The sequence below is a fragment of the Vitis vinifera genome, chromosome 19, assembly GCF_030704535.1.
Source record: "Vitis vinifera cultivar Pinot Noir 40024 chromosome 19, ASM3070453v1".
NCBI classification, from domain to species: domain Eukaryota; kingdom Viridiplantae; phylum Streptophyta; class Magnoliopsida; order Vitales; family Vitaceae; genus Vitis; species Vitis vinifera.
The window spans coordinates 9,849,133-9,875,742 of NC_081823.1; the positions used below are offsets into that span (position 1 = coordinate 9,849,133).

At 31.5% G+C, this 26,610-nt stretch overlaps 3 protein-coding genes across 3 annotated transcripts; 2 read left to right on the forward strand and 1 right to left on the reverse strand.

The window, feature by feature from the left end:
* The first annotated feature begins 642 nt into the window (after positions 1-642).
* LOC104877669 (UPF0481 protein At3g47200) lies at positions 643-3,272 on the forward strand. Its single transcript, XM_010646439.2, has 2 exons — positions 643-1,310; positions 2,236-3,272. The coding sequence occupies exons 1-2, from the start codon at positions 780-782 to the stop codon at positions 3,133-3,135; spliced, it is 1,431 nt and encodes a 476-aa protein (XP_010644741.2). The 5' UTR covers positions 643-779; the 3' UTR covers positions 3,136-3,272.
* A 7,805-nt stretch (positions 3,273-11,077) lies between these two features.
* On the reverse strand, positions 11,078-14,414 carry LOC109121769 (uncharacterized). The gene is made up of 5 exons (XM_019217032.1): positions 14,157-14,414; positions 13,340-13,847; positions 12,046-13,076; positions 11,483-11,568; positions 11,078-11,081 (listed from the first exon to the last, which is right to left on the reverse strand). The coding sequence occupies exons 1-5, from the start codon at positions 14,412-14,414 to the stop codon at positions 11,078-11,080; spliced, it is 1,887 nt and encodes a 628-aa protein (XP_019072577.1).
* Positions 14,415-18,383: 3,969 nt separating this feature from the next.
* LOC100253232 (UPF0481 protein At3g47200-like) lies at positions 18,384-20,763 on the forward strand. The gene is made up of 2 exons (XM_010646440.3): positions 18,384-18,914; positions 19,864-20,763. The coding sequence occupies exons 1-2, from the start codon at positions 18,384-18,386 to the stop codon at positions 20,761-20,763; spliced, it is 1,431 nt and encodes a 476-aa protein (XP_010644742.2).
* The last annotated feature ends 5,847 nt before the right edge of the window (positions 20,764-26,610 follow it).

Here is a 26,610-nt window from a genome sequence, read left to right on the forward strand (position 1 = left end):
CTTGAGATGACAGGAAGGATAAGTTTAATACATAAAAACAATCTCTTTCAGTGTAGAGCAGGCTTCTCTCTGAATTGCCCAGTGGCAAAAATTTATTATTTGAAATGAATAGGAAGCAAATGAAAAGAAAAAGGTGCTAGATAGTGGCTGATATAAAATTAATGAACATGCTACTGAACTACTGTGACAATACAATGTCAACTGCCATGAAACAAGACAAAGCCTGATGACCTAGATTTGATGTTATTAAATAGTGACTCACTGTAACAGAGACTCTTTGGTCCATATAAACCAATCAGGACACTAAAGAATGTATCTGAATTGCAACAAAACCAATTTTATATAGAACTTTTAAGTCTGAAGGTTTGAGCACTCCATTCGAGGCCAAAGAGGCAGATAGAATTATTTGTTTCAGTTATCATGGAGGTCCTGATCTTACTGTGCTATATCTACAAACTTCCAGATGGAATAGTATTTTTCTAAATTTAGGTTAGGTTGGAGGTCACTTTCCTCTAACTGCTATTGCAAGATTCCTTCTCCCGGATTGTTTTAGCACTTTGGCAAAATATGTGGCTCATTTTTCTTTCAGAGAACTTTTTTTTTATGGAAATTGATAAAATAAGCTTTCTTTTCATTATTTTGCTCAAAATTGTCAGCATATTCCTCCGTTCTGTCCATTCACTGAGCTGATCATTCTATTAGTTGATACAGTCCATTGCCTAGAAAAAGAGAAGTAGGTCTGAGCTTGGAACAACGAGGTTGTTTGAAATCCTTTGCCAATGGTGAGAGCAACCAAAGGAAAGAGAAATACAATGAATCAAAAAAAAGCAAGAGCCCATCAAAAGCCAATTGAAGGCCACCCCCCTGAATGGGTGATCAATATCAATAAGTGTATCAAAGTAGGGCCTCAGTATGACTGCGGAAAATGGTGGACAATCTATCGAGTCCCTAGGAACCTGAGAGAAGTTCACAAAAATGCTTTTGTCCCAAAAATTATATCCATTGGTCCCTTCCATTATGGGGACCCAGGGCTAAGATTCATGGAAGAGCACAAGGTGCGGTATCTTTTGCGCCTTTTAGGATCCAGGACCCCAGAAAAAGGAGGACAAGCAGAAGAATTGATGTCACAAGTTCATCATGCTACTCTCTTGGAGGATCTTGAAGAAGCCATGAGGGAGTTGGAACAGAAGACAAGGCGGCGCTACTCGGAGGCTTTTGATTTTCACAGCAATGATTTTGTTCAGATGATGGTCATTGATGGTTGTTTTGTGCTTGAACTATTGCGCCTTTACCACAAGTTTGAAAAGGAGGTATGTTTAAATATCAGCAGATTAACTATGGTATTTGTTTGAGATTGAGTTTTTATCATTCTGGGAGACAGACAGAAAGCTTGCTAAAAGTCCAGGCAAGAAAGCTACTTGTTCCTTGTAATTGGAAGCCAAGATGGTTAACCCAGCTTGCTTCTCCATAAGGAATTCAGTGGATTTTTTTGACTTGGTTCAAGTTTATGAATATGTTTTTAGTCAATTAAAAATATTTTATTCGACTTCCAGTCCAGGGCCCAAACCATCAACTATTTCTTGCGTTAGGGTTGGGATGGGGCTTGGTCTGATCAAATACCCGGTCTGCAGGCAGCAGCATTAAATTGAGCCTTTACCCATGGAATTGGAGCCATCTAACCTTTTGCCTGGTCGATGAGAAAGCCACCTTGCTGACCATAGGATAGAACTGTAGCTGGAAATTAACTGTGGAATCAGACTGCAACTAGCTATATAGTTTGATTTGATATATCAAGGAAAAATTTGAATCACTATCGATGGATTCGGGTTTCACTTTTGGGTCAGAAAATACCAAGTCAAATTCATGTTTATTTGGTCACACATAAACATGTATTCTTCCATATATCCAGTCTGCTTGAATGAAGCAGAACTAAAAATTGGGCTTGCATCTGTTGGAACTGTTGTAATTTGGATCTTAGTTCAACTCCAATTAAAATTGCTAGAGGCTTTGGCTTTGCTGGAGCAGGTTTAAAACATAATTAAATTAATTCTTATGAGGGTATGGCGCTTCTCATCTATCTGAGCTTTTCCCTAGTGAGTAAAGTCCAAAGCTTTGAACATTAATTTGATATGCCTGTTGTTTTAGTTTTTTGAATGGTAGCACTATTTCATGTCTGTTATATGCAGAGAGCCAGTATATTAATGTCTTTTTCTCTATTATATGGCTATCCTACAGAAAAATGTAGATGATCCCATCTTCGCCACCCGCTGGATGCTGCGAACACTTCAGCGTGATTTATTGAAGCTTGAGAATCAGCTGCCTTTCTTTGTTCTTGAAAAACTATTTGAGCTAATTAGCATGGCTGAGGATCCACCCCTCATTGATCTTGTACTCACATTCTTTGATCCCTTACTGCCAAGGAAAAATATTAAAGGGATGCTGAACCCTGAAGGGGAGTTTGATCATATGCTTGAGGTGTTCCGTTCAACCTTCCTTTCATCCCTCAAGCAAAATATTACACCTGGATCCGAGCAACTGAAAATCTCTGTCAACATTCCCCTTGTTCAAGAGAGACAGCTAGTTCATAGTGTAACAGAACTTGAAGAGGCAGGAGTTGAGCTAAAAAAGAGAGAGGACTGTGATTTGCTAGACATAAGTTTTCAAGGTGGGGTGTTGAAAATCCCTCCTCTGTACATTGACGATAACACTGCTCCTCTCTTCCTAAATTTTGTGGCTTATGAGCAGTGTGAAGACGGAAAACCTTTTTTCACCAATTTCTTAATGTTCTTTGAAAGCTTGATCAATTCTTCAGCAGATGTCGAGATTCTTCACAAAAATGGGATCATCAATCATGTTCTGGGAAGCGATCAGGATGTGGCCGATCTTTTCAACAAGCTAGGTCGTGAGGTTGTTTATGATTTGGATGAGTGCTACTTGTCTCAGCAAATAAAGGGAGTTAATAACTACTGCAAGGCATACTATGCCAGTAAATGGCGTGTTTGGTTTACAAACTTGAAACATGACTATTTCAGTAGTCCTTGGACATTTTTCTCGCTTCTTGCTGCCATTGCGCTGCTGTTACTTACTACTGCTCAAACCTATTATACTGTGTATGGTTACTATATATCTTCATAGGCATTGGTATGCGATCTTTTATATCACTTGGGCTTTATTCACTCATTTTCCTGTTTTTCCTTTTACATTTCTTCATGTGTTTTCCTGTTTGGACATTCCCATCAATTTCTAGTAGTTACTAACTTAATTTTGAGAGATCAGTACATCCAATGCAAATCCCTGGGGAAAATAGTCACTCCCAATATTAATAACAGAATCAAATTTGAGAAAAATTAGAGAAGATTCATGTGACTTGGTAGTGCACTTCTGCTCACATGAAGAGAAGAATTCAGTTACTAACTTAATTTTGAGAGATCAGTACATCCAATGCAAATCCCTGGGGAAAATAGTCACTCCCAATATTAATAACAGAATCAAATTTGAGAAAAATTAGAGAAGATTCATGTGACTTGGTAGTGCACTTCTGCTCACATGAAGAGAAGAATTCAGTGATTCTCAAGGAATTGGGTGAAGAAGTTTTACATTTTAACAGGTCAAGAGGCTTCCCCTGCCTCCAATATCTTGACTCAATTGAATTTTTGCTTCTGCAAAGAGTAAATAATATCCTCACCAAAATGGTAAGGCCTTTGGCAGCTAGGATGTTTGTGTAACTCTATCTAGAGCTATCCAATGGGCTGGGCTGCCCATTTTAGCCTATGGCCCAACACACCAAAAGGTCAGGCTGGGCCAGCATGGCCCAATTACTGTAGCAGCCATGTTGGGCCTAAGGAGACGACTGGTCGTGCTATTGTGCCAACCCGTTGCCAGCCCACTTGGACCTTTCAAATATCACTTTTGACTTTTTCCTTTTTTCTTTTTATTATATGTCAGATGTCTATAATGCCCATTTCAACAACTATATAATGACTAGTTTGAGGGGTAAACAAGTAATTCTATAGCTATTTTTATTTATTTTTCATGTCAAATGTATATATTACCCTTCCCAACAACTATATAATGGCTAGTTTAAAGGATAAATAAGTAAATTCTCACTTAGTTGGAATGTACTCAAATTATAGTGATGCAATTTTTACTTTTTTTTCCTCCCTATTTTTTCATATAATTTGTTGAAATATTGAATAAAAGAATATATATATATATAAATTAAAAATATAAAAAGTATAATTATTAGAGGTGTTTAAAGTAACAAAAAGAAATTTCATTTAATAATGAAAAAAATTTAAGATAGAATGACTTAAAAAATTAAATTAAAAATTTTAACAAAGTGAGTGGCTTATGGGCCATGGCCCACTGACACAACATGACACGATTGGCTTGCGGGCTTATGGGCCGTGTTGGGCCACATGTTTGGTTTGTATGGGCGGCCTGGCCCAATACGATTTTTAAGTGGGTTGTGCTAGCCTGATATGTTGGCCTATAACGACCTGCTAAATATTGGGCCGTGCTGGCTCGACACGACCCATTAGTCAGCTCTAGCTCTATCAGGTCACTCACCCTTTCCCATTAGCTTCCTATTGTTTCATTTGAAACAATGTTAAAAGTAGAACCTAAGTTATACTCAATGGAGCCTAACATACAATTAGCCAATGATAAAAAAAATAAAAAAAATAAATTTCACTATATTGATGAATTTTTTTATTTTATTTTTAATTTTTGTGTCTTGTTAAATTTCTAAATAAAAGTCAAAGAGAAGGAGGAGTTGATCAAGAGTCTCACTTCAGTGAAATTTAATAAGAATAGTATTATTATTCACACAATAACTTTACACAACAAGCTATTGAAATAGTAGAAAAAAAACCTAAAATCACCACATCTGATATGGATATGAATAGTTGAGCAAATTAGTACAACCTTTTATCCCAAGAAAATTGTAAAGAGATGGAAGAACATCAAGAAAAAATAAAAACAAATTAGATTAACACTAGTTGTTTTGATTGCTAAAAAAAAATGAAAGAAAATAAAAAATACTTAAAATCTTATTTTATTTTCTTTTCCATGTCTAAATTTCTCAACAACCAAACTTCAATTTTTTAATAGAAAAATATGAATTAGAAAGGTTGTGGAGAGAAAAAAAGGTTATCATTGCAATACCTTGTAGTGGTAAGAGAGGATCCTAGAGTCGTAGAAGAGTAAAGGAGAATAGGGTTTAGTTGGAATAGTTGTCTAGGTTTCAGAATAACATAATTAGGAATATTTCCAAAATTTTATTGAACAATGTTTTAAAAAACAGGAATATTATTGGATTACAAATATAATTTATTACTTCTTAAGTTATTTGCAAAAGAAAAACATATAAAATTATGGACCCACATTTTTCATGTGCGTTTCCACTTGATGACGTGACTCGCTTTTTATTTGATGAAAAATATGATTTTTTGAAAAAGATTTGGAGTTGCCACTTATTTTAGTTTTTTATAAAGGGAAAATAAAATAAGAAAGAAAACCCTGTACGACTCCTTATTTGGAGAAGATATGTTAGAAAAAATTGAGTCCAAATTTAAGGGTCAGGTTACCTATTAGGAAGATACGGTGATGAGCTGTATCATCCCTCTAAGCTTATATACATACGGTCTCTACTAAACAAATGGAGAGAATTGTGATAATTAATTAATTAATTAATCACGGATACCAAGAAAAAGAATAACACAAATGAGTATGTACAAATCATGGTAAAAATCAAATTAAAAGAATAGACAATAAATAACATAAAAGTTATACAATTTGATTTATTAAACTTATTAAAAAAAGATATTTCAAAAATTACTTTTTCAAGAAATTTCAAAGGATTTTATTAAAAAAAAAAACAAATTTGAATTAATGATTCCAATTTAATTATTTACAAACAAAAAGTTTTAATTTATTTGCAACAAGTGATTTGATTTAAATTTATTTGTATTCACTTTTCAAGAAAGTTATTTACACTCATTTTATCAAAAGAATTTATTACAAAAATCTCAATTTGACATTAAAAATGATTTTTACTTACTTTTACTAGAAAATAATGAATTTTTACAACTTTATTTTAAAAAAATATTTCAAATTGATTTTTATTTACAAAGGAACTAATTTCTTTACAAATTTTATTTACAAAAATATTTTCAATCCAATTTTATTAAAAAAAGATTTCTACAACTTCAATTTGCAAAAATGACTCATTCTACTATCATTAAAAGATTACTTAAAACTTCTATTTATAAAAATTATGTTTAATCCCATTCTAGTTAAGAAGAGAGAATTTATTTAAAAATCATTTTTTAGACAATTTTATTAAAAAAAAACCTTTTGGGCAATTTTATTTAAAAAAAAATTTCTTAACAATTTTTATTAAACAGATAAATTTTCAGACAATTATTATTAAATTTTTTTTTTTGAATTTTGTTTAAAACAAATTTTTTGGATTTTTCTAAAAGCATTTTTCTGAATTTTTATTAATAAAAAACTTTCTTTTATTAAGAAGAATATTTTAGAATTATTATTTTGTTGAAACATGTTTATTGAATTGTTCCTCTTATTTAAACAAAATTTATGGTTTGTTTGATATTCAATTATGTACAGAACGAGTAACCAATAGAAACGAATATTTATAGGAACCAATAGAAATAAAACTAAATAGAAGTGGGAAATAAATATGTACCCCAACAAGCCTACAACAAGTTCAATGCCCCATATCCTTCTTGAGCCTCATTTCCTTCCATGAAATTCCATTCTTCATGCTCAACCAACAAAATCCCAATAGTAGAATGGGTCCATACAAAGTAAAAATAACCAAAATGTAAATATCCAAAAATGCACAAAGTCCAAAACAGATATTCAAGCCCAAATTCAAACTTCAAATTAGTATAATAAATTTCACCAGTTAAAATGAGCCCAAATTAGCAAATTGAATCCAACAGAAATATCACACATGTCAAAGTCCAAAATTTCCAAATTAATAATCAAAATATAAGCATAATCAACCAAGTCTAAAATATAAAAAATCAAAATAAATTCAATTAGGCCTAAATTTAATGTCCCAAAATCCAAACTTAATTTAATATACAAACCAAATCCACAACCACAATTAACTCAATTTAATATCCAAACCCAAAATAACATCCAAAATACATCACAATTGTCTCATGCCAAATTAAATAATTCAAATAGGTAAAATCCATATCAATTATAAATCCATCCAATAAATTTCATTAACAACAAATAAACCCAAATTCATTATTAACTCACCAAAGTCTGAATTTCATATTAATTAACCAATCCAAAATCTCACAAACAATCATTACAATTAAAATAAAAAAAAAAGCAAAATAAACTTATACTTTTTTTTTTGGAGACATTGGAAGGAAGATTGGGGGTGGTTGTGCGTTGAGAGAGGGAAAATAAATTAAAAATAAGATAAAAAAAATAAATTAATAAAAAAAGAGGGGGAGGTGAGACATCACACAGCTGGTAGTGGTGATGGTGACAACCGACAGTGGAAGATGGTGTGATGAGGGCAAAAGGGAGAAAAGACAAAGAAGAGAAAGGAAGAGAAAAAAAGGAATAAAAGAAAGAAAAGAAAAGGAAAGAAGGGAGCAATGTTTTAAAAACCGGACCGGTCATTGAACCGGAAAAGTTATCGGTTCACGATTCACTGGTCGGACCGCCGGTCGAACCGCTATCGAACCGCTATCAAACCGGTGACGTCATAAATATATATTTTATTATTTTATATAATATAAAAATTAAAAAATTAATAAATTCTATGTAAATTTTGATAGCATCTACTTTGTTTATTGAGTAACTTGAGTTTTGTCACAAAATTTTTTACCTGTAGAAGTCATCAATTATCATATATGATATTTATAACACAATATAAGATGTTATACATTCATAATGTCAATAAACTCAATATTTATCAAATAATCAAACCATTACTATCCTATAATAACCAAATTATCAAAGAGTTGTTAACTTAACACATTGTCCATAACAAATAATACAAATGTCAACCATAGGTCCACAACACTTAAATAATTACTCAAAATAAAAACATAACATGTCAATGTTTGAATATTCATGAAGATTTTTGCATACTAATAAATATAAAATTTATGTCTTCATTTATTTTGGAAATCGGAATATGGAGATTGAAAATGAGCATTTGGAAAACCAAAAAAAAAATTAAAATAATTTGAACCGGTTTTTTCCCTCAGAACCGGCTGGTTCGTCCGGTTCACCGGTTGGACCGCCGGTTCAAGCGGTTCAATCCCGGTTCGGTCTCCATCCGGTCTAATGATCGGACCAAACTGGAACGATGATCGATTGGCTGTCCAACCGGTCGGACCAGCCGTTCCGGTCCGGTCCGGTTTTTAAAACCATGAAAGGGAGAGGAGAGGGGGAAGGGCGTGTGGTAGTAGTGTCTTTGTGAGTAGCAGCGTGGAGAAAGGAAGAAGAGAAGGAAAAAATGGGGGAGGAAAAAGGAAAATAAAAGGAAAAGGAGAAGAGAGAGAAGAGGGAAGAGAGGAGGAGAGAGATGGGTCTTTGACTAGGAGAGATAGTACAAAATAAAAGAAAGAAAATAAAAAGGAAAAAAGTAAAATAAAATAAAATAATAAAAATAAAAATAAAATAAAACATAGTACAAAATAAAAATAAAACAAAATAATAAGAATTAAAATTTAAAAAGTATAAGTGGGTCAAAACATGTAAATGTAACTGAGTTTGAAATCTAAAGATAAAATTGGACTCAAAATTAAAGTAAAAAAACTTGGGACAAATTTTGGGGTTTATAATAATACGATATTATTTTTTTAGGTCTCTAAATGATGTTAGGTATATTATAGGAAATATGACATACAAAGTTCATTATTCTATATAAATCATCTTGTATATTGCATTCAACTTTCATATCCTTAATATTATTTATAAGAATAAGTTGATGATAATTTTATAAAAGCAAATATTAAGAATTTGTTTGGTTTCCAAAAAATGCTAGGGAAAGAAAAAAAAAATGTTAAGGAAAATGGTTTTCTCATATTTGGTTTTACAATAGAAAAAAAAATAATTAAAATTAATTTGAAATTTATATATTTTTAAGTTATTTAATCTTGTTATAATAGAAAGATATAAGTAAAAAGAGTTTGAAGAAACCTATAAAAATAATTTATTAAATTTAAACATATTTTTTTATTTTCCTTTACTTTTTCTTTTCTTTTCCTTTTCCTCTCTATTTTATTTCCTTTGCATTTTCCCTCAAAAATTTCAAAAATCCAACATAGCCTAAAAGAAAAATAAGGTGAAGCACTATGTCAATTTTCAATTTTCTATCTTTCTATATATATATATATATATATATATATATATATATATAAGGTTTTCATAGTGCCAAATTATTAATATTTTTATATCATATCAACATACTAATTAATGTGAGATTATATAGAGGATGATACTTCATTCAAAATTATCTTGTCAAATATATCAAAGCAAAGAAATAAAACTAATAAGGAAAAGGGAAAATTAAAATATTGATTGTGTCAATAACTAATTGTTTTTATTTAAATAAAATTTTAATGGGTTTTTGAAATAAAAGTATTTGTTCGACTTTTATTTTTATCATATCAATTTGAGATAGAAGACATTTTTATTATTTTGATATTAAGAAATGAAAATATATTTATAATATATTGGATTTTAAATTATGGTCTTTTATCCTAATTGTTCCAAAATCCTAGAAAACAAGAAATATAACATGGTGTATATCACACCAAGAAAATAAAACTAATAAGGAAAAGGGAAACTTAAAACTTGAGTTTGTGAATAGATAATTATGTTTTATTTAAAGAATGTTCTAATGTTTTCTTGAAAAAAAACATTCAATCTATATTGATATTCATCATATCAATTTTAGATATAAAATATTTTCCATTACTTTGATATTGTGAAATGAAAATACATTTATATTGAATTTTAAATTATACTTTTCTATCCTAATTTTTTTTCCAAAATCCTAGAAGAAAAATATGGAATGGAGTGTTTGGTTGAATATATGAGAAGATTCTATGCTTATCCCTTTTCTTTATTACTTTCATATCTATTATTTTATTATTTGATATAAAAATTTTAATATTTTTTTTATATAAATATTATTTCACACCTAATCATAATGTAGTGAGTTAATTAGTAAAAGAACCAATAAAGCAACAAATAAAAGTATGTGAATCCAAAGTCAAGAATCATATAGAAAAAATAATATTGTCATTATATAATTACCAAAACAAATTGCTTATTTGGTCAAAGAATGAGTGCTTTGGTTGAAAATATTTAAAGATTTTATGCTTATTTTTTCCCTTTATATATATAAACATATTATAATAAGTAATAGATTGTTAAATAATAAATATTTTATTAAATAAATTCAATGTGATATAAAACATGTTATAAGAGTGTTGGAAATGGGTTTGGGTGCCCGAGTGGGTTGACCCAATTTGACCTAATAAATAAAAAGAAATGGGGGAGTAGTTTTTAGGAGTTTTAAAACTACCTAGAAATTGTCGCTATAAATAAATAAATAAAGGATTTAAATCTCTCTTACTTACTCTCTCTCTCTGAGAAGATTGAAAGGACACGATTCTTCTTTTTGGAAAAAAGTCATTTCTTGAAGTTTTTTTGTTTTCTCAATAAAAATGAGGGTTAATGCTCTTATGCTATGAAAAATAGAGTGGTTTTCGTATTTATAGTTCTATTCATGATTTGAAGCATAAAATTTGTTAATGAAGCTACCAATCAAGATTCTTGGGCATCTCAGAAGATAACCCGAAACTTTATTTTCCATCATTGGTATCAAAACACTATTTAGGCAGAAAATGAGCAGACTTTGTTAATCGATCCACAATTACCCAAATAGCATTATTACCCCCTAAGGTTCTTGGCAACCCTATCACAAAGTCCATGGTAATATATTCCCATTTCCATTCAGGAATAGAAAGTGGTTGTAATGATCCTGCTAGTTGTTGATGCTCATCTTTCACCTGTTGGCACACCAAACATTGAGCCACAAATCTTGCAATATCCCTCTTCATACTTGGCCACCAATAATTTTGCTTCAAATCTTTATACATCTTTGTTCTTCCTAGGTGGATCGCAAACTTAGAACAATGAGCTTCCTCCAATAGCTCTCTCCTTAAATCTCCATCATTTGGGACATAAAGTCTAGTCCCAAATCTCAAAATCCCATCATCTGATAAGACAAAGTCAGGCTTACTACCCCCTCTTAACTTCTTTTATAAGCTGCACTAATTGCATATCATTCTTTTGTAGGGTCTTAATTATCCCAACCAAGTCTGGCTGCACTCTAAAGTTCACCACAGGAGCTCCCGAGTCCAAAAATCTTATATGGACTTGTAAACTCATCGAATCTTCCAATAATTACCTCTGACAACCTCTAATAGCTGCTAAGGAACCAACAAATTTCCTGCTCAAGGCATCAGCCACAACATTCGCCTTCCCTGGGTGATACTGAATAATGCAATCATAGTCTTTAAGTAGTTCAATCCACCTCATCCGTCTCATGTTCAATTCCTTTTGGGAAAATAAATACTTCAAACTCTTATGATCTATGAATATCTTACAAGTTTCACCAAAAAGAAAATGTCTCCAGATCTTAAGTGCAAAAACCACTGCAACTAACTCCAAATCATGAGTAGGATAATTTTGCTCATAAGGCTTCAACTGTCTAGAAGCATAAGCTACAACTTTCCCATGTTGCATAAGAACACAACCCAAACCATGACGAGAGGTATCACTATACACCACAAACCCTCCTGAGCCTGAAGAGATAGTCAAAATAGGAGTTGTAACTAATTTGTTCTTTAACTCTTGGAAACTACGTTCATAATCATTAGACCACTCAAACGTAACCCCTTTTTGAGCCAACCTAGTCAGAGGTAGGGCTCTCTTAGAGAACCCCTCAATAAATCGCCTATAATAACCAACCAGTCCTAAGAAACTTCGAATCTCGGTCACAGTATTAGGTTTCCTCCAATTTGACACAACATCTACCTTTCCAGGTTTTATAGAGATGCCATCCTTGGTCACCACATGCCTAAGGAAAGAGACTTTGTCTAACCAAAAGTCACACTTCTTTAGTTTAGCATACAATTGCCTATCTCTGAGAGTTTGTAATACAATACTCAAATGGTGCTTATGCTCCTCTCTACTCTTTGAGTACACCAAAGTATCATCTATAAAAACCACCACAAACTGATCTAGATATGGCTTGAATACCCTATTCATTAAGTCCATAAAAGCAGCAGGTGCATTAGTAAAACCAAAAAGCATAACCAAAAACTCATAATGCCCATATCTAGTTCGAAAAGCAGTCTTGGGTACATCTTCACTTCTAACCCTTAACTGATGATAACCAGACCGAAGATCAATCTTAGAGAACACACATGCACCTTGAAGTTGATCGAACAAATCATCAATCCAAGGAAGGGGATACTTGTTTCTCACCGTCACCTTGTTCAACTCTCTATAATCAATGTAGAGTCTCATAGATCCATCCTTCTTCTTTACAAATAAAACAGGAGCTCCCCAAGGTGAAACACTAGGCCTAATGAAGCCCTTATCTAATAACTCCTGAAGTTGAATCTTCAACTCCTTAAGATCCATAGGTGCCATCCTGTAAGGGGCCTTAGAGATAGGAGTTGTCCTTGGTGCCAAATCAATGGTGAACTCCACCTCCCTCTCTGGTGGCAAGCCAGGTAGATCATTTGGAAAAACATTAGGATAATCCCTTACAATGGGTATGTCTTCCAACTTTAGATTATTTTCCTCATTCTCAACATAAGCCAAAAAGCCTTGACAACTTTTCCTAAGCAAAGAACTAGCTCGCAAGATTGAGATCATATGCAATGGTTTGTCTACATGCTTCCTCTCAAAACTAAAATTAGGCTGACCAGGAATGCTAAACACCACTCTTTTCCCAAAATAATCAATAGATGCATGGTATGAAGCTAACCAATCTATCCCCAAAATCACATCAAAATCCTGGAGGTCAAGAAGTACTAAGTCAACTATCATCTCTCTATACCCAATCATCACACAACAAACTCTAAGTATTTTATTAACCACAACAAAATTCCCAAAGGAGTAGCAACAAATAAATCAAAGTCCATGTTATCAATCGACATACCCAACAATCTAGCAAAAGATACGAAAACAAAAGAGTGAGTTGAACCAGGATCAATAAAGACTCTAGCAAATAAGGTGTGAATTCAAAGAGTACCTGTCACCACATCAGAAGTAGCCTGAGCATCTCTATGAGTCATAGAAAATACCCACCCTTGAGCTTCGGGTTTCTGTCTATCCTCAGTATTCTCCTCCTTAGGCTTCCCAAATACAAACTTCTTATTCTCTGGACAATCCCGAACCATATGTCCCTGTTTTCCATAACCAAAGCAAGCTCCTGTCTCTCTGTAGCATGACCTATTCCCATGCTTCTTGCCACAAGTAGGAAAAATCCCATTTAAATTTTGTGCTGCTTTTCCTTTATTATGATTTCTACTTGGAGCAGAATTTTTCTGTGCTTGATTACCATGAGCAACATCATTTCTATTCCTCTTCCTTTTTTGTTCCTTATATTGGTAAAACTCTTCATTATCATTCTCTGCAATAAGGGCTTTGTCTACCACCTCTGAATACACACTAAGCTTCAAAATTGATATCTTATTCTTCAGATAAGGCTTCAGCCCATCCTGAAACTTTAATGTTTTTTCCTCCTCTATAGCAATCAACTATGGGGCAAAACATGATAGTTCGGTAAACTTAGCCTCATACTAGGCCACCGTCAAATTCCCCTATTCCAAACGGACAAACTCCCCCACCTTTTGTCGTCGAACACTGTCAGGAAAGTACTTCTTATAAAAAGCCACCCTAAACTGACTCTAAACAATAGGCCCCTAATCCTCCAAAATCCTCTTAGTCATGTGCCACCAATGGTCTTTCTCTTTGTCTAACATAAATGCTGCATAAGAGGTTTTTTTCTCCTCAGAACAATCAATGACATCAAAGAATTTCTCTATCTTCATAATCCAAGCCTCTACCTCTGTTAGATATGAAGTACCAGAAAAGAAAGAGGGACCCAACTTCTTAAAGTTGTCAAAGGAGCTACCCTTAGTAGATGAGGATTGTCCTTGACCATTACTTCCAGTAGCTCTAGCCTGACGCTCAACCAAGCCAACCAAAGTCCCTAAATATCTATAAAGCCCTTCAATACTCATAGGGGCCAAAGCCTCAAGTGGAGGAGTTATATCATCATTAGCCTGACTGTTTTGAGAAGATGCAGGTCTCCTTGGTGGCATGGTATCCTATAAAGCAACATGTATAACTAAATTAGTCACTAAGAAGCCAAATAAGCAAATCAGAATTGTAAGGAATAAAATGAATCGGACTGGATGAAGTTAAAACTTAAACTAATGTGTCACTCGTTTATTCCTAAAGGTTAACTAAACAAGTTCCCATCAAGATCACAACCTAGTGCTCTAATACCACTCTGTCACGACCCAAGACCCACTCCAAGGGCGTGATGGTCATTTCACACCTCAAACCCAAAGGCTTAAAGTGTAACCTGACCCAAACAATTATCTTGTAGCTGGAAGTTACCAATTACCAAATACCTGTTCAGAGTAGCGGAACAAAATTCTAAAATCTTCAAAACTTAACTTTAAAACTAAGCATCCATCAACCAAAATCCATTATCCAAATAGATTACAAACTCAAACAATTCAAGTGCTAACAAAAATTTTCATAATCTCCAAATCTCAACTTCAAACTATCATAAAAAATTTAAAAGTTCAATATCTAAATAGCTTCCAAAAACCAAATAATCCAAATGAACATAAACTTATAAGCTAACAATGTCCAAAAACAACATCCTAAGCAAAATCCTAATGATGATCATTCCCTAACCTAGCCATCACTCAGCGCCCGAAGTAAGGGTACTTGAAAAATTATCAACATGTAGGAATGAGCTCAAAGCCCAATAAGGAACATTAATACAATCCATTGATCAAATATTTCAAGTTCACTTGCAAAATAGGAGATATCACAACTAATTATTTTCATAAACCTTTAAGTAAGTTTTGCCAATACATTCAAAACTTTTAATTGTATACTTTCATTTCTGATTCAAACATTTTCATAGCAAATTCAATCAAAACATTCAAATCATTTATTTACTCTGGTCATCAAACATCAAATGGTGCCCAATTAGGTGGGACTTTTCAAATAGGTGGCTAGCCTCAAATTGTTCCTTTAAGGTGGGCGGAACCAAACACTACTAGTACTAGTAACCTCTAACCAAACCCCTAGAGGTTGGGGTCCAAATCAATTACATTCCCCACCAAGAAATGTAAAAGTCAATTATTATATCCCGTTGACAAAGGTCAAACAAACCAGAGTCAAATACTTATTTCAATTATTCAAATTTGCAAAACATAATATCTCCACATTTCTCTATTGTAATCAAAATATAAGGTTCTAACATACTTTTCATGCAAAACATATTTGATCCATGCATAAAACGAATAATAACTCAAAATGTTTCCAAATGATGTATATAAAAATTTGTTTCTAAAAAAAAATAATTGCTTTAATTTCCCTCACCTCGAAAGAAATCCTCGAAAACTTAGGAGAAAAATAATTCTGGAAAATCTACTATTCACCTAATATAACATAAGAGAAATAACTATTACTATTTATCTATAATTTAACTAATCTATTCCTTATTTAAATAAAATTAATAAATTCCCAATTTGTTTCTAATAACATATTACTAATTTAATTAAATTGTAATTTTATTTCATTATAAAATTCTATAATTTTTTTATACTAAATCTCTCATTCTATTTATTACAATAAACCATTATTACTATTATCTTATTTATTAATCTAAAACTAAATATTATTATTTTATTAATTATCAAATTCAATAGCCACCCAAACCATTACCCACTTGTCTCTGGTACACACAAAACCAATAACACAAAGCAAGTTCTTCCTATTGCCATCATCATTATTATGATGATTCATTATATATATATTTTAGTTTTCCAAGGCCTTCCTTCCATCCAATGCACATGCCTCCTTTTTATTTTATTTTATTTTATTCTTTCTTTCTTTCTTAACCTGACACGCCCCTTTTTTTTTTTCTTCCAGCAACGTGCACACAACTACAATGCCTCAATACCATAAATACAAGTATCTATATCACCCCTCCAAAATCCAAAAATCATGTAATTCTTCCTATTATTTATTTATTTTCTTTTCAATCTAAAGTCTCCGCAAACGACTAATTTATTTATTATCTAAATCTAAAATTTCTTTTCTTCCTCTGATTTTTTTTCTTCAATAGTACTAACAAAAATCAAAAATCAAAATTTTCAATTTTTTTTTTTTTTTAAAAACCCCAATCTAGATTAGGGTTTCTTAAAAAAATTACCTAAAGTTTGTTTTCACAAAAAGTGACGGATCTAAGAAAATAAAATTGAAGAATTAGAAGAAGAAAAAAAATCTTACCTATAGAGATCTGTTCTTCAAACCCTGAATTCTGACTCTAACATTACGTTATCTGGAATTCTGTTAGTATGAACGCTATTCAGAAAAGAATAGGAAGAATATAAATTTCTAATTTATACTTAGGGCATTTATTCAAAAAATTATATTTTTACCCCTCTTTCATTTTATTAAATTAATTAATTTAATTATTATTTTTATTTTCCTAACTTATCCCTAAAAAAATAAATTTGGGCGTTACATATACTATTAGTTGTTAATGTTAAAGCTAGATGGGAATCTTCAATGGCATCGAATACGGATATTCATACTGTTATCTGTAGATCTTAAGAACTATTTTTGCAGGGGCACTATCCCTTAATATATATGTTTGTATTATACGTTGTTACATCCAAATGAACTAGTTGAAAAGTGACCAAAGGATGGTACTCAAGAACACGTAGACATGCCACGGGCCTTGAGCAAACATTGATGCATCATATGCATTAGGTTCATAGCAGATTTCCCTCTGAAATGGCTAATGGTGGAAATTTATTATTTCAAATGACTTGGAAGCAAATGAGAACAAAAAGGTTCTAGATCGGTGGCTTGTATGGAATTAATTAATGAGTTAATGAATTAGTGTGGCTATACATCGTCAACTGCATGCTAGAGAAGAAGACAAAGCCTGATGACCTAGATTTGATATTATAAAATTTTAACTCACGTTAAAGAGACTTTGGTCCATACAAACTAATCAAGAAACTAAGGATATGTTTGGTTTCGGAAAATTTGTGGAAAAATGGGAGAGGAAAGAAAAATGTGAAGAAAAATAAATACTAAATTTAAAATCGTTAAATTATTTTTATATGCTACCTCAAAGTTATTTCAAATATTTTTCTCTTTTATGTAAATATTAAATATTTTGAAAATGTATAAAATTTTAATAAATTTTAATCACATTTCATTTTCTTTTTTCATATTTTTTATAGATAAACCAGACATGATAATTTCGGGAACCAAATATAGTATAAGAAAAATGATTTTATTATGCTTGATTTATCTATGAAAAATATGAAAAAAATAAATGTGATTAAAATTAATTAGAAATTTATATATTTTAAAATTATTTAATATTTAAATAATAGAGGGAAATAAGTAAAATGAGTTTGAAGATACATATTAAAATAATTTACAAACTTTAAATTTATTTTTTATTTTTCTTCACTTTTTCTTTCCTTATACTTTTTTCTATTTACTTTCTTTCCCTCCTATTTTTCCATAAATTTTCCCGAAACTGAACATAACCTAAAGAATATCTCTAAATTGCAACATAGCCAATTTTATAGATAAGTTGAAGTGGGAACTTATCTTGCAGGCCAAGGAAGCAGAGATCATTATTTTATTTGACTTATCCTGCAGGTCTTGATCCTACTGTGAAATATCTAGAAACATCCAGATCAAATAATATATACGTAACTTTGGGTTAGGTTGGAGGCCACTTTCCCAGCTGCAAGATTCCTTCTCCCAGATTATTTTAGTATGTTCATGGCAAATATTTGTCTCATTTTTCTTTCAAAAGACTTTTATTATTATTATTATTATGGAAATTGATAAAATATGCTTTCTATTCATTGTTTCTTTTAAAATTGTCGGCATATTCCTCCTCTTTATCCCTTCACAGACTGATCATTTTATTAGTTGACACATTTCATTGCCTAGAAGAAGAGAAATAGGTCTGAGTTTGGAACAGTAAGGTTGTTTGATATCCTACTCCGATGGTGAGAGAAACCAAAGGTAAGAGAAGCACAATGAATGTAAAAAGAGCAAGAGCAAATCAAAAGCAAATTGAAGGCCAATCTCCAGAATGGGTGATCAACATCAATAAGCGTTGTAAAGAAGGGCCTCAGTATGACTGCGGAAAATGGTTGACAATCTATCATGTCCCAATGAACATAAGAGAAGTTCATAAAAATGCTTTTGCCCCAAAAATTATGTCCATTGGTCCCTTACATTATGGGGACCCAGGGCTAAGGTTCATGGAAGAACACAAGATGCGGTATCTTTTACGCCTTTTAGGATCCAGGACCCCTGAAAATGTAGAACAGGCAGAGGACTTGGTGCCACAAGTTCATCGGGCTATTCTCTTGGAGGATCTCGAAGGAGCCATGAAGGAGTTGGAGCAGAAGACAAGGCAGTGCTACACAGGAGCTTTTGATATTGACAGCAATGATTTTGTTCAAATGATGGTCATCGACGGTTGCTTTGTGCTTGAACTATTGCGCCTTTACAACAGGTTTGAAAGGGAGGTATGTTTAAACATCAGCACACTATTGATAGTATTGGTTTAAGATTGAGTTTTCCTCTCATCTTTATCATTCTGGGAGAAAACTACTTGTTCGTTGGAAGCCAAGATGGTTGACCCAGCTTGCTTCTCCACAAGGAATTGGATGGATTATTTGACTACGTTCATGTTTATGAATACATTTTCTAATAAATTAAAAACATTTTAATCGATTTCCAGTCCAGGACCCAGATTATCCATCATTCCTTTGAGGGTAGGAATGGGATGGTCTGATCAAATACCCGGCAGGCAGCAGCATTAAATTGAGCCTTTACCCATAGAACTGGGTCAAACTAACCCTTTTCTTGGTCCATGAGAAAGCCACCTTGCTTACAAGAGAATAGGACTTAACCGGAAAATGAATGGATGGAATCAGATTGCAACTAGGTATAGGCAATTGGTATATCAAGAATGAATTTGAATAACTATTTCATTTGATAGATTGAGGTTTTCCTTAGGGTCATAAGAATACCAAGTCAAATTCATGTTTACCATTAAACATAAAAAATTTCAGAATTTATGCATTTACCAATATATGAATCCATGTATAAAAGAACACACAGTTTCATCTGCTTGCATTCTTCTATATATCCAGTCTGCTTGAATGAAGCAATATGAAAAATTCAGTAATCCTCTGTGGAAACTCCAATTTAGAATTGCTAGAGGCTTTGGCTTTGCAGGAGCAGGCTAAGTTCATAATTGAATTATTTGGAAGCTCTAGTCTTTAATTTGGAGCAATGAAAATAGAATAAGAAGATAGAACTTTTAAATCTTTTGATTCTTATGAGTGTTGTCCATGAGAGAGAACTCCAAAGCTTTGAAAATTAATTTGATATACCTGATTTAGTTCTAGCTTTGAATGCAGAGTGGCAGGATACTAATATCTATTCCCTATTGTATGCCCTATCCTACAGAAAAATGTAGATGACCCCATCTTCACCATCCGCTGGATGCTGCGGACACTTCAGCGTGATTTATTGAAGCTCGAGAATCAGCTGCCTTTCTTTGTTCTTAAAAAGCTATTTGAGCTAATTAGCTTGGCTGAGGATCCACCACTGATTGATCTTGTACTCACATTCTTTGATCCCTTGCTGCCAAGGAAAAATATTGAAGGGAATCTGAACCCTGAAGGTGAATTTGATCATATGCTTGAGGTGTTTCGTTCAACCTTCCTTTCATCTGTCAACCAAGATATTACATCTGGATGTGAGCAATTGAAAATCTCTGTCAACGTTCCCCTTGTTCAAGAGAGACAGCTAATTCATAGTGTAACAGAGCTTGAGAAGGCAGGAGTTAAGCTAAAAAAGAGAGAGGACTGTGATTTGCTAGACATCAATTTTCAAGCTGGGGTGTTAAAAATCCCTCCTCTGTACATTGATGATAACACTGCTGTTCTCTTCCTAAATTTTGTGGCCTATGAGCAGTGTGAAGACACTAAACCTTTTTTCACCAATTACTTAATGTTCTTTGACAGCTTAATCAATTCTTCAGCCGACGTCGGGATTCTTCACAAAAATGGGATCATCAATCATGTTTTGGGAAGTGATCAGGATGTAGCCGATCTTTTCAATAAGCTCGGTCGTGAGGTTGTCTATGATTTGGATGAGTGCTACTTGTCTCAACAAATAAAGAGAGTTAATAACTACTGCAAGACATACTATGCTAGCAAATGGCGTGTTTGGTTTACAAACTTGAAACATGACTATTTCAGTAATCCATGGACATTTTTCTCACTTCTTGCGGCCATTGCCCTTTTGTTACTCACCACTGCTCAAACTTATTATACTGTGTATGGTTACTATAGTCCTTCATAGGCACTGCCGTGCAGACTTTTATATCACTTGGGCTTTATTCATTCATTTTTCATGTTTTTCCTTCTACATTTCTTCGCATCTTTTCCTGTTTGGACATTCCATCAATTTCTACTACTTAATTTTGAGAGATCAGTCCATCCAATGAAAATTCCTGGGGAAAACTGTCAGTCCCAATTTTAATAACAAAATCAAATTTAAGAAGAATTAAAGAAAATTCATGTGACTTGGCTGTGCACTTCTGCTCACAATGAAGAGAAGGATTCACTGTTTCTCTAGGAATTGGGTGAAGAAGTTCTACATTTTAACAGGTCAAGAAGCTTCCCCTGCCTCATATCTCTCTTCAACTGAATTTTTGCTGCTTCTAAGAGTAAATAATATCCTCACCAATATGGTAAGGCCTTTGGCAACTGGGATGTTTGTGTAGCTCTATGAGGTCGCTCCCTCTCTCTCACTATCTTTACTTGCCTGTCTAAGGAGTCCTAAAAGACCAATAATTTTATGGAACTACCACTAAAATGTGTTAAGATGTGTGGAGCCTAATTATTATCCCAGTAGTGTTCACCTTGACACAAATTGACCCTACATAGAGACAGCAAGTGGGTTGCACATGGATTGCATGCGGATTGACGAAATTTAATAAGGGCATTTTAATTTAGGGTATTTTGAAGATTTTACACATGTAATTTGGTTACCCTAATTTTTTTATGTTTAGGGTAGTAGACTAGGAGAGATTGATACAATTAAAAAAGATAGAAAATAAAAAAAGAGAGAAAAACCTAAAGGGTGAAATGTTTGTGATTCTCTTGTAATTTTCATTTCATTATAGTGAAAATCTATAGTGGATGCAACTGGATGTAGCTCTCACATTGAGAGTGAATCACTATAAATCTCCTATGTTCTTGTGCTTTAATTTTTCATATTCATTTATTGTCGCTTTCAAAAAATAGGATTAGGGTGTTTTAATCCTAACAAAATGATCCTTTAGTCATGAACGTCAATCTAGATGACCTTAAAAAAATTCATTACAAGAAATTATAGCATTAAAGACAAACTATTTCATCTTCAAAACTATTAATTTTGTGGCAAAATATCTTTAAGGACCAAAAACTTCGTCTTAAAAATTGTCCCTATAGATATGTCATCCTACATAGTAGGAGACAAAACATTCAAATTTGTTAGGAAAATTCTTTTATGATAAAAAAACAAAATTGTAGCCAAATATATTCTTCAACAAAAAATTTTATGGTCTAAAGTAATAACTTTCATTGTGAAATAAATTAGTAAATATGGCGTTTAACTATTTGGAGATGTAAGAATTCATTAGGAGACAAAATCATTTTTTCCTTACACTTTTCATGGAGAAAAATAAAAAAAACTTCAACTAGGAAGGACTTTTGTTGCTATTTAAGATTTTCTAAAAAAAAAAAAAAAAAAATGAAAACTATTTTTAAAAATGAAAATTGAAAACCTTGTTTACTATTTTTTTTATATGAAAATAATTAAAATAATTAAATTTCATTTATTGATTATTCTTTTTTAATTTTTTCATTAGTTCTTTTAATAATAAAATAAAAAATATAATATGCTCACGATTAAACAAAGGAATTGCCTAATTGTGTGTATGTGTTTTTTTTTATGTGTTGCTATATTTTAATAAATAATTAAATAACTAACTTATATATATACATATATTATTCTTTTTAATTTTATTTTCTCTATTAGTTCTTTTTTTGTATAGTAGAAAATTCTAATATATCCATAATTAACTAAGTAATAGATTAATTGTGCATGTTTTGATCTATTAAAATAAATTAATTTTTAATTTAAATGTGAGATATTATTGCTAAAAAAGAAATAGGATATAATACTGTAATATCAATAGTAAATATTAAAATTTCTTGATGACACACTCATCCTATGCATTTTTTTGATATCGTACATGTTCATTCGATTATCTACCCCACTAATGATGAATAGAAACATAAATTGGGTTCAATTTCCCCTTTTCCTTGAGCCATGACAATGGAAACATGGTTAACCCACCTATATGCACACATTACATTTTAGGTCTATGGAATTTGTGTATGTGTACATGATATTTACAATAAGTGTACAAGCTAAATGTACTAACTGTACAAGGGTGTACAAGGTTACCTTCCTTGAAGGAATTCCGTTGATTTTCAAAAACTCACTCGCTCATTTCCCTTTGCTAAGGATAAGAGACATTCCACAAACACATTTCTTGATGGCACACTCATCCCATGCATTTTGTTTACCTTGTACTTGTTCTTTCGATTACCTACCCCACTAATGATGAATAGGAACATAAATTAGGTTCAATTTTTCCTCTTTTCCTTGAGCCATGACAATGGAAACATAGTTAATCCATCCATATGCACACATTGCATTCTAAGTCTATGAAATTTGTGCAAGTTAATAAGGTATTTACACTAAGTGTATAAGGTAAATGTATTAATTGTACAAGGGTGTACAAGACTACTTTCCTTAAAGGAATTTAGTTGATTTTAAAAAACTATCTTGCTAATTTCCCTTTGCCAAGGATAAGGGCATTCCATAGACACATTGCTTGATGGCACACTCATCCCATGCAATTTTTTTTTTTTTTTTGACCTCAAACATGTTCATTCAATTACGTACCCCACTAATGATGAATAGAAACATAAATTAGGTTCATTTTTCCTCATTTTCCCTAAGCCATGACAATGTAGTAAAAATAGAAACTAATAGCCTTCTACCAAGAGATGATGCAAACTCATTACTAATATAAATTGATTTCTATTATCTAGCCTATAAATTATGAGTTTGTTTGAATTATTTATAGTCTATAAATACAAGATTCAAGGGTTTGTTTCAACTATTTACAAATATAAATACCAAGGATTATTCAAACTTTGAGGCATTGGACAAAGATTCCTAGAGATGATCAATGCCAACCATGAGAGTTCTAGTATTAATGGTGATGATGTTTGTTATTGTCATGGAATGTTGAAATGAATGTGTGTGTGAATGTGTAGATAGCAGATTGATTTATGTGTGTCTAAAACAATGTTTGAATCATTGTAAACACATCATTCATGAACACCACCATTGATTGTACAAATGCCTTCTCAAATTACATATCCAACAATGTGGGTGGTGCTTGTATAAACATATTCCCTCTCTTCCTATTTTTGGTTTAAATATAATATTCAAACAGTATCAACAATATTTTAAGAGCATAATTTTTAAAAAAAATAAAAAACATACTTTCTCAACTTTGCCTTTAAAATCAACGTTTTAGTTGATGAAATTATTATTATTATTATTTTTCAAAAACGTCTCTTCATGTTTTAGGTGGGAGCTATGTGTATATATATATTCATGAATATTAATTGAAAAGCATACCATTTACCTAATTCTAGAAGTTAAACATGTTCTTGAAAATAAAAAATCATTGAAATTCTATAAAATGATTGAGTTATTTTATTTTTTATTTTTTGGTTTTGCTAATAAAAGTTTTGTTGTCTTATAGTTGATTACTATAAAAAGAAAAAAAATCCAAAATAATTTTTGTACTCAAGTTTTGAAAAAAAGAGATGACATATAATTATTCTTGTAACCTTTTAGTCATTTATAAGATAAAATATTGAAGTATATTTTGTGTTGTTCCAAATAAAGGAAAAGGGCATGAGTTTATATTTGAGGAATGCAATTTGAATATATATTCTTTCCTTTAGAATTATTTGTAATATTGAATAAGAGAACTACGAATTGTACTCATTCCTAATCAACAAATTTCATTTATGAAAATGAATTAGTAATAATTTTTGTGTTTTACATTTATGATTTTGCATTTTCACCAACAATATATATATATATATATATATATATATATATATATATATATATATATATATTTTCTTTCTAAACAATATATGTGAGGGGTTTTATAGATTTCCTAAGCTTTCATAGTTTATAAAAACCAAAAGATTTTTCAATTTAGCCAATAAAAAAATGTTAGAGAAATGCAACAAAGAAAATGATAAGAAGTACGGGTGAACTCCAAAATTTACATAAAATGGTACAATAATGTCAAATCAACTCGCTTATGATGGAGTAATGATATAATGATATGCTTATCAAATGGACCTTCAATCCAACAAATATTTATACAGCCTACCATTCTAGTACCATCTACATCAAAGTTCCATAAGTTAATAAGGCTTTCAACTATTGTAAGATTCAATTAGCAATATTCTTAAAGACATTGTTGAGATCATTCAAGAGTTAAGTAACTAGTGTAATTTCCTAATGAAATTTTGAGAATAAAAAAAATTAATTTACCTCTCCTTTGAAATTGATAGATGTCATCTAGTAGTTCACTATCAATTCCGATGAAGTTGAAACTTTCAATAGTAAAATGAATTAAATTGCCCACTAATCTTTGAAATTGAACAACACTATCCATTGGTCCATCAATTTTTGAATTTTCAATTATTATCTGATTAGGCTTCACATCTAATTTTCTTATTTTTATAAAAGGATCTAAAACATAGTTTCTAATCATTCATTTTTCATAAATAATAGTGTTATTTAATCATAGATTTTTTTTAACAAATATTTCATAATTACAATTTTGCTAAAAGAAAAGCGTCTAAATTTCTAATTGGTATGTATTATTTTTAGAAGTAGAAAAATTGTATATTATTCTTTGTACAATAAGGAAAGATGTTTGTAGTATATTCATAAATATTTAAGATCATAAGGAAAAAAACAAAGATATTGGGATGAGCTTATAAAAATTGTATGAAATAGGTTGATAGTGAGAAAAAAAAGTGCAAAAAACTCAGTGTAATTAGTCTTACAATTCTTGGTATAGATATTAGGAGGAAAGAAATATGTGATACTTCAATGCTCAATAGTGGTATGTGTATTATCTTCCCTATATACATTCTCTAGTGTATAGTGGATTGATTATTTCTCTAAATCTTGTTAAAAACTCATCAAATTTTTGTGTTAGTTTTTATCATTTTTGTTATAACCCAGACAATTCTCAAAAGTTGAAACATGTACATGAAAAAACCCAATATGGACATCCAACTTCACCTAATCCCAAAATCTAACCACATTTAATAGTCATTGCTTAGTCCTTATTCCATAAGTGATTTCACAAATGGATTATGAGGACTACATGACTAAGGCATGTTATCCTACTCAAAACTAAGAGGAAGCAACCATCCTCTATGTATACCATTGTAGGAGTCGTCAAATCATTCTAAAACAATTCCTTGTTATCCGTTAACAAGTGCATATCACATAAGTACTTTTTCTTTCTAATCTTCATGCAATAAAATATTTTTAACACTCAATATATGAAATAAATCAACGAATGATTAGATAACATAAAATATATTCATTTTTGAAATTGAAGTAAATGTTTTTTTATGGAATACTTCTGAGATTTTAAATCATACTATGGTGTTTTTATAAAATTTATTTTGTACAATGTTTCATCTATGTGTGTATGTATAAATGTATGTATGTATTTGTTTGTGTGTGTATGTATATATATATATATATATTTGTATATGTGTGTGTGTGTGTGTGTCTGTATGTATGTATGTTTGTATGTATATACATTGGATCTCTATCTAAATAGTTTTCAAAATAGTAATTTTATGTTCCATAATTACCTTTTGACTCTTTAAAAAAAAAATACATATGAAACTTTATTATAAAAATGTGGCTTATGTTTGAATCCAAAAAGAAAAAAAATAAATAGTTCCATAATTTAGTCTTTCCAATTTAATTAAAGCTACAACTTTTTAATATGCTTTGAAAGTATTT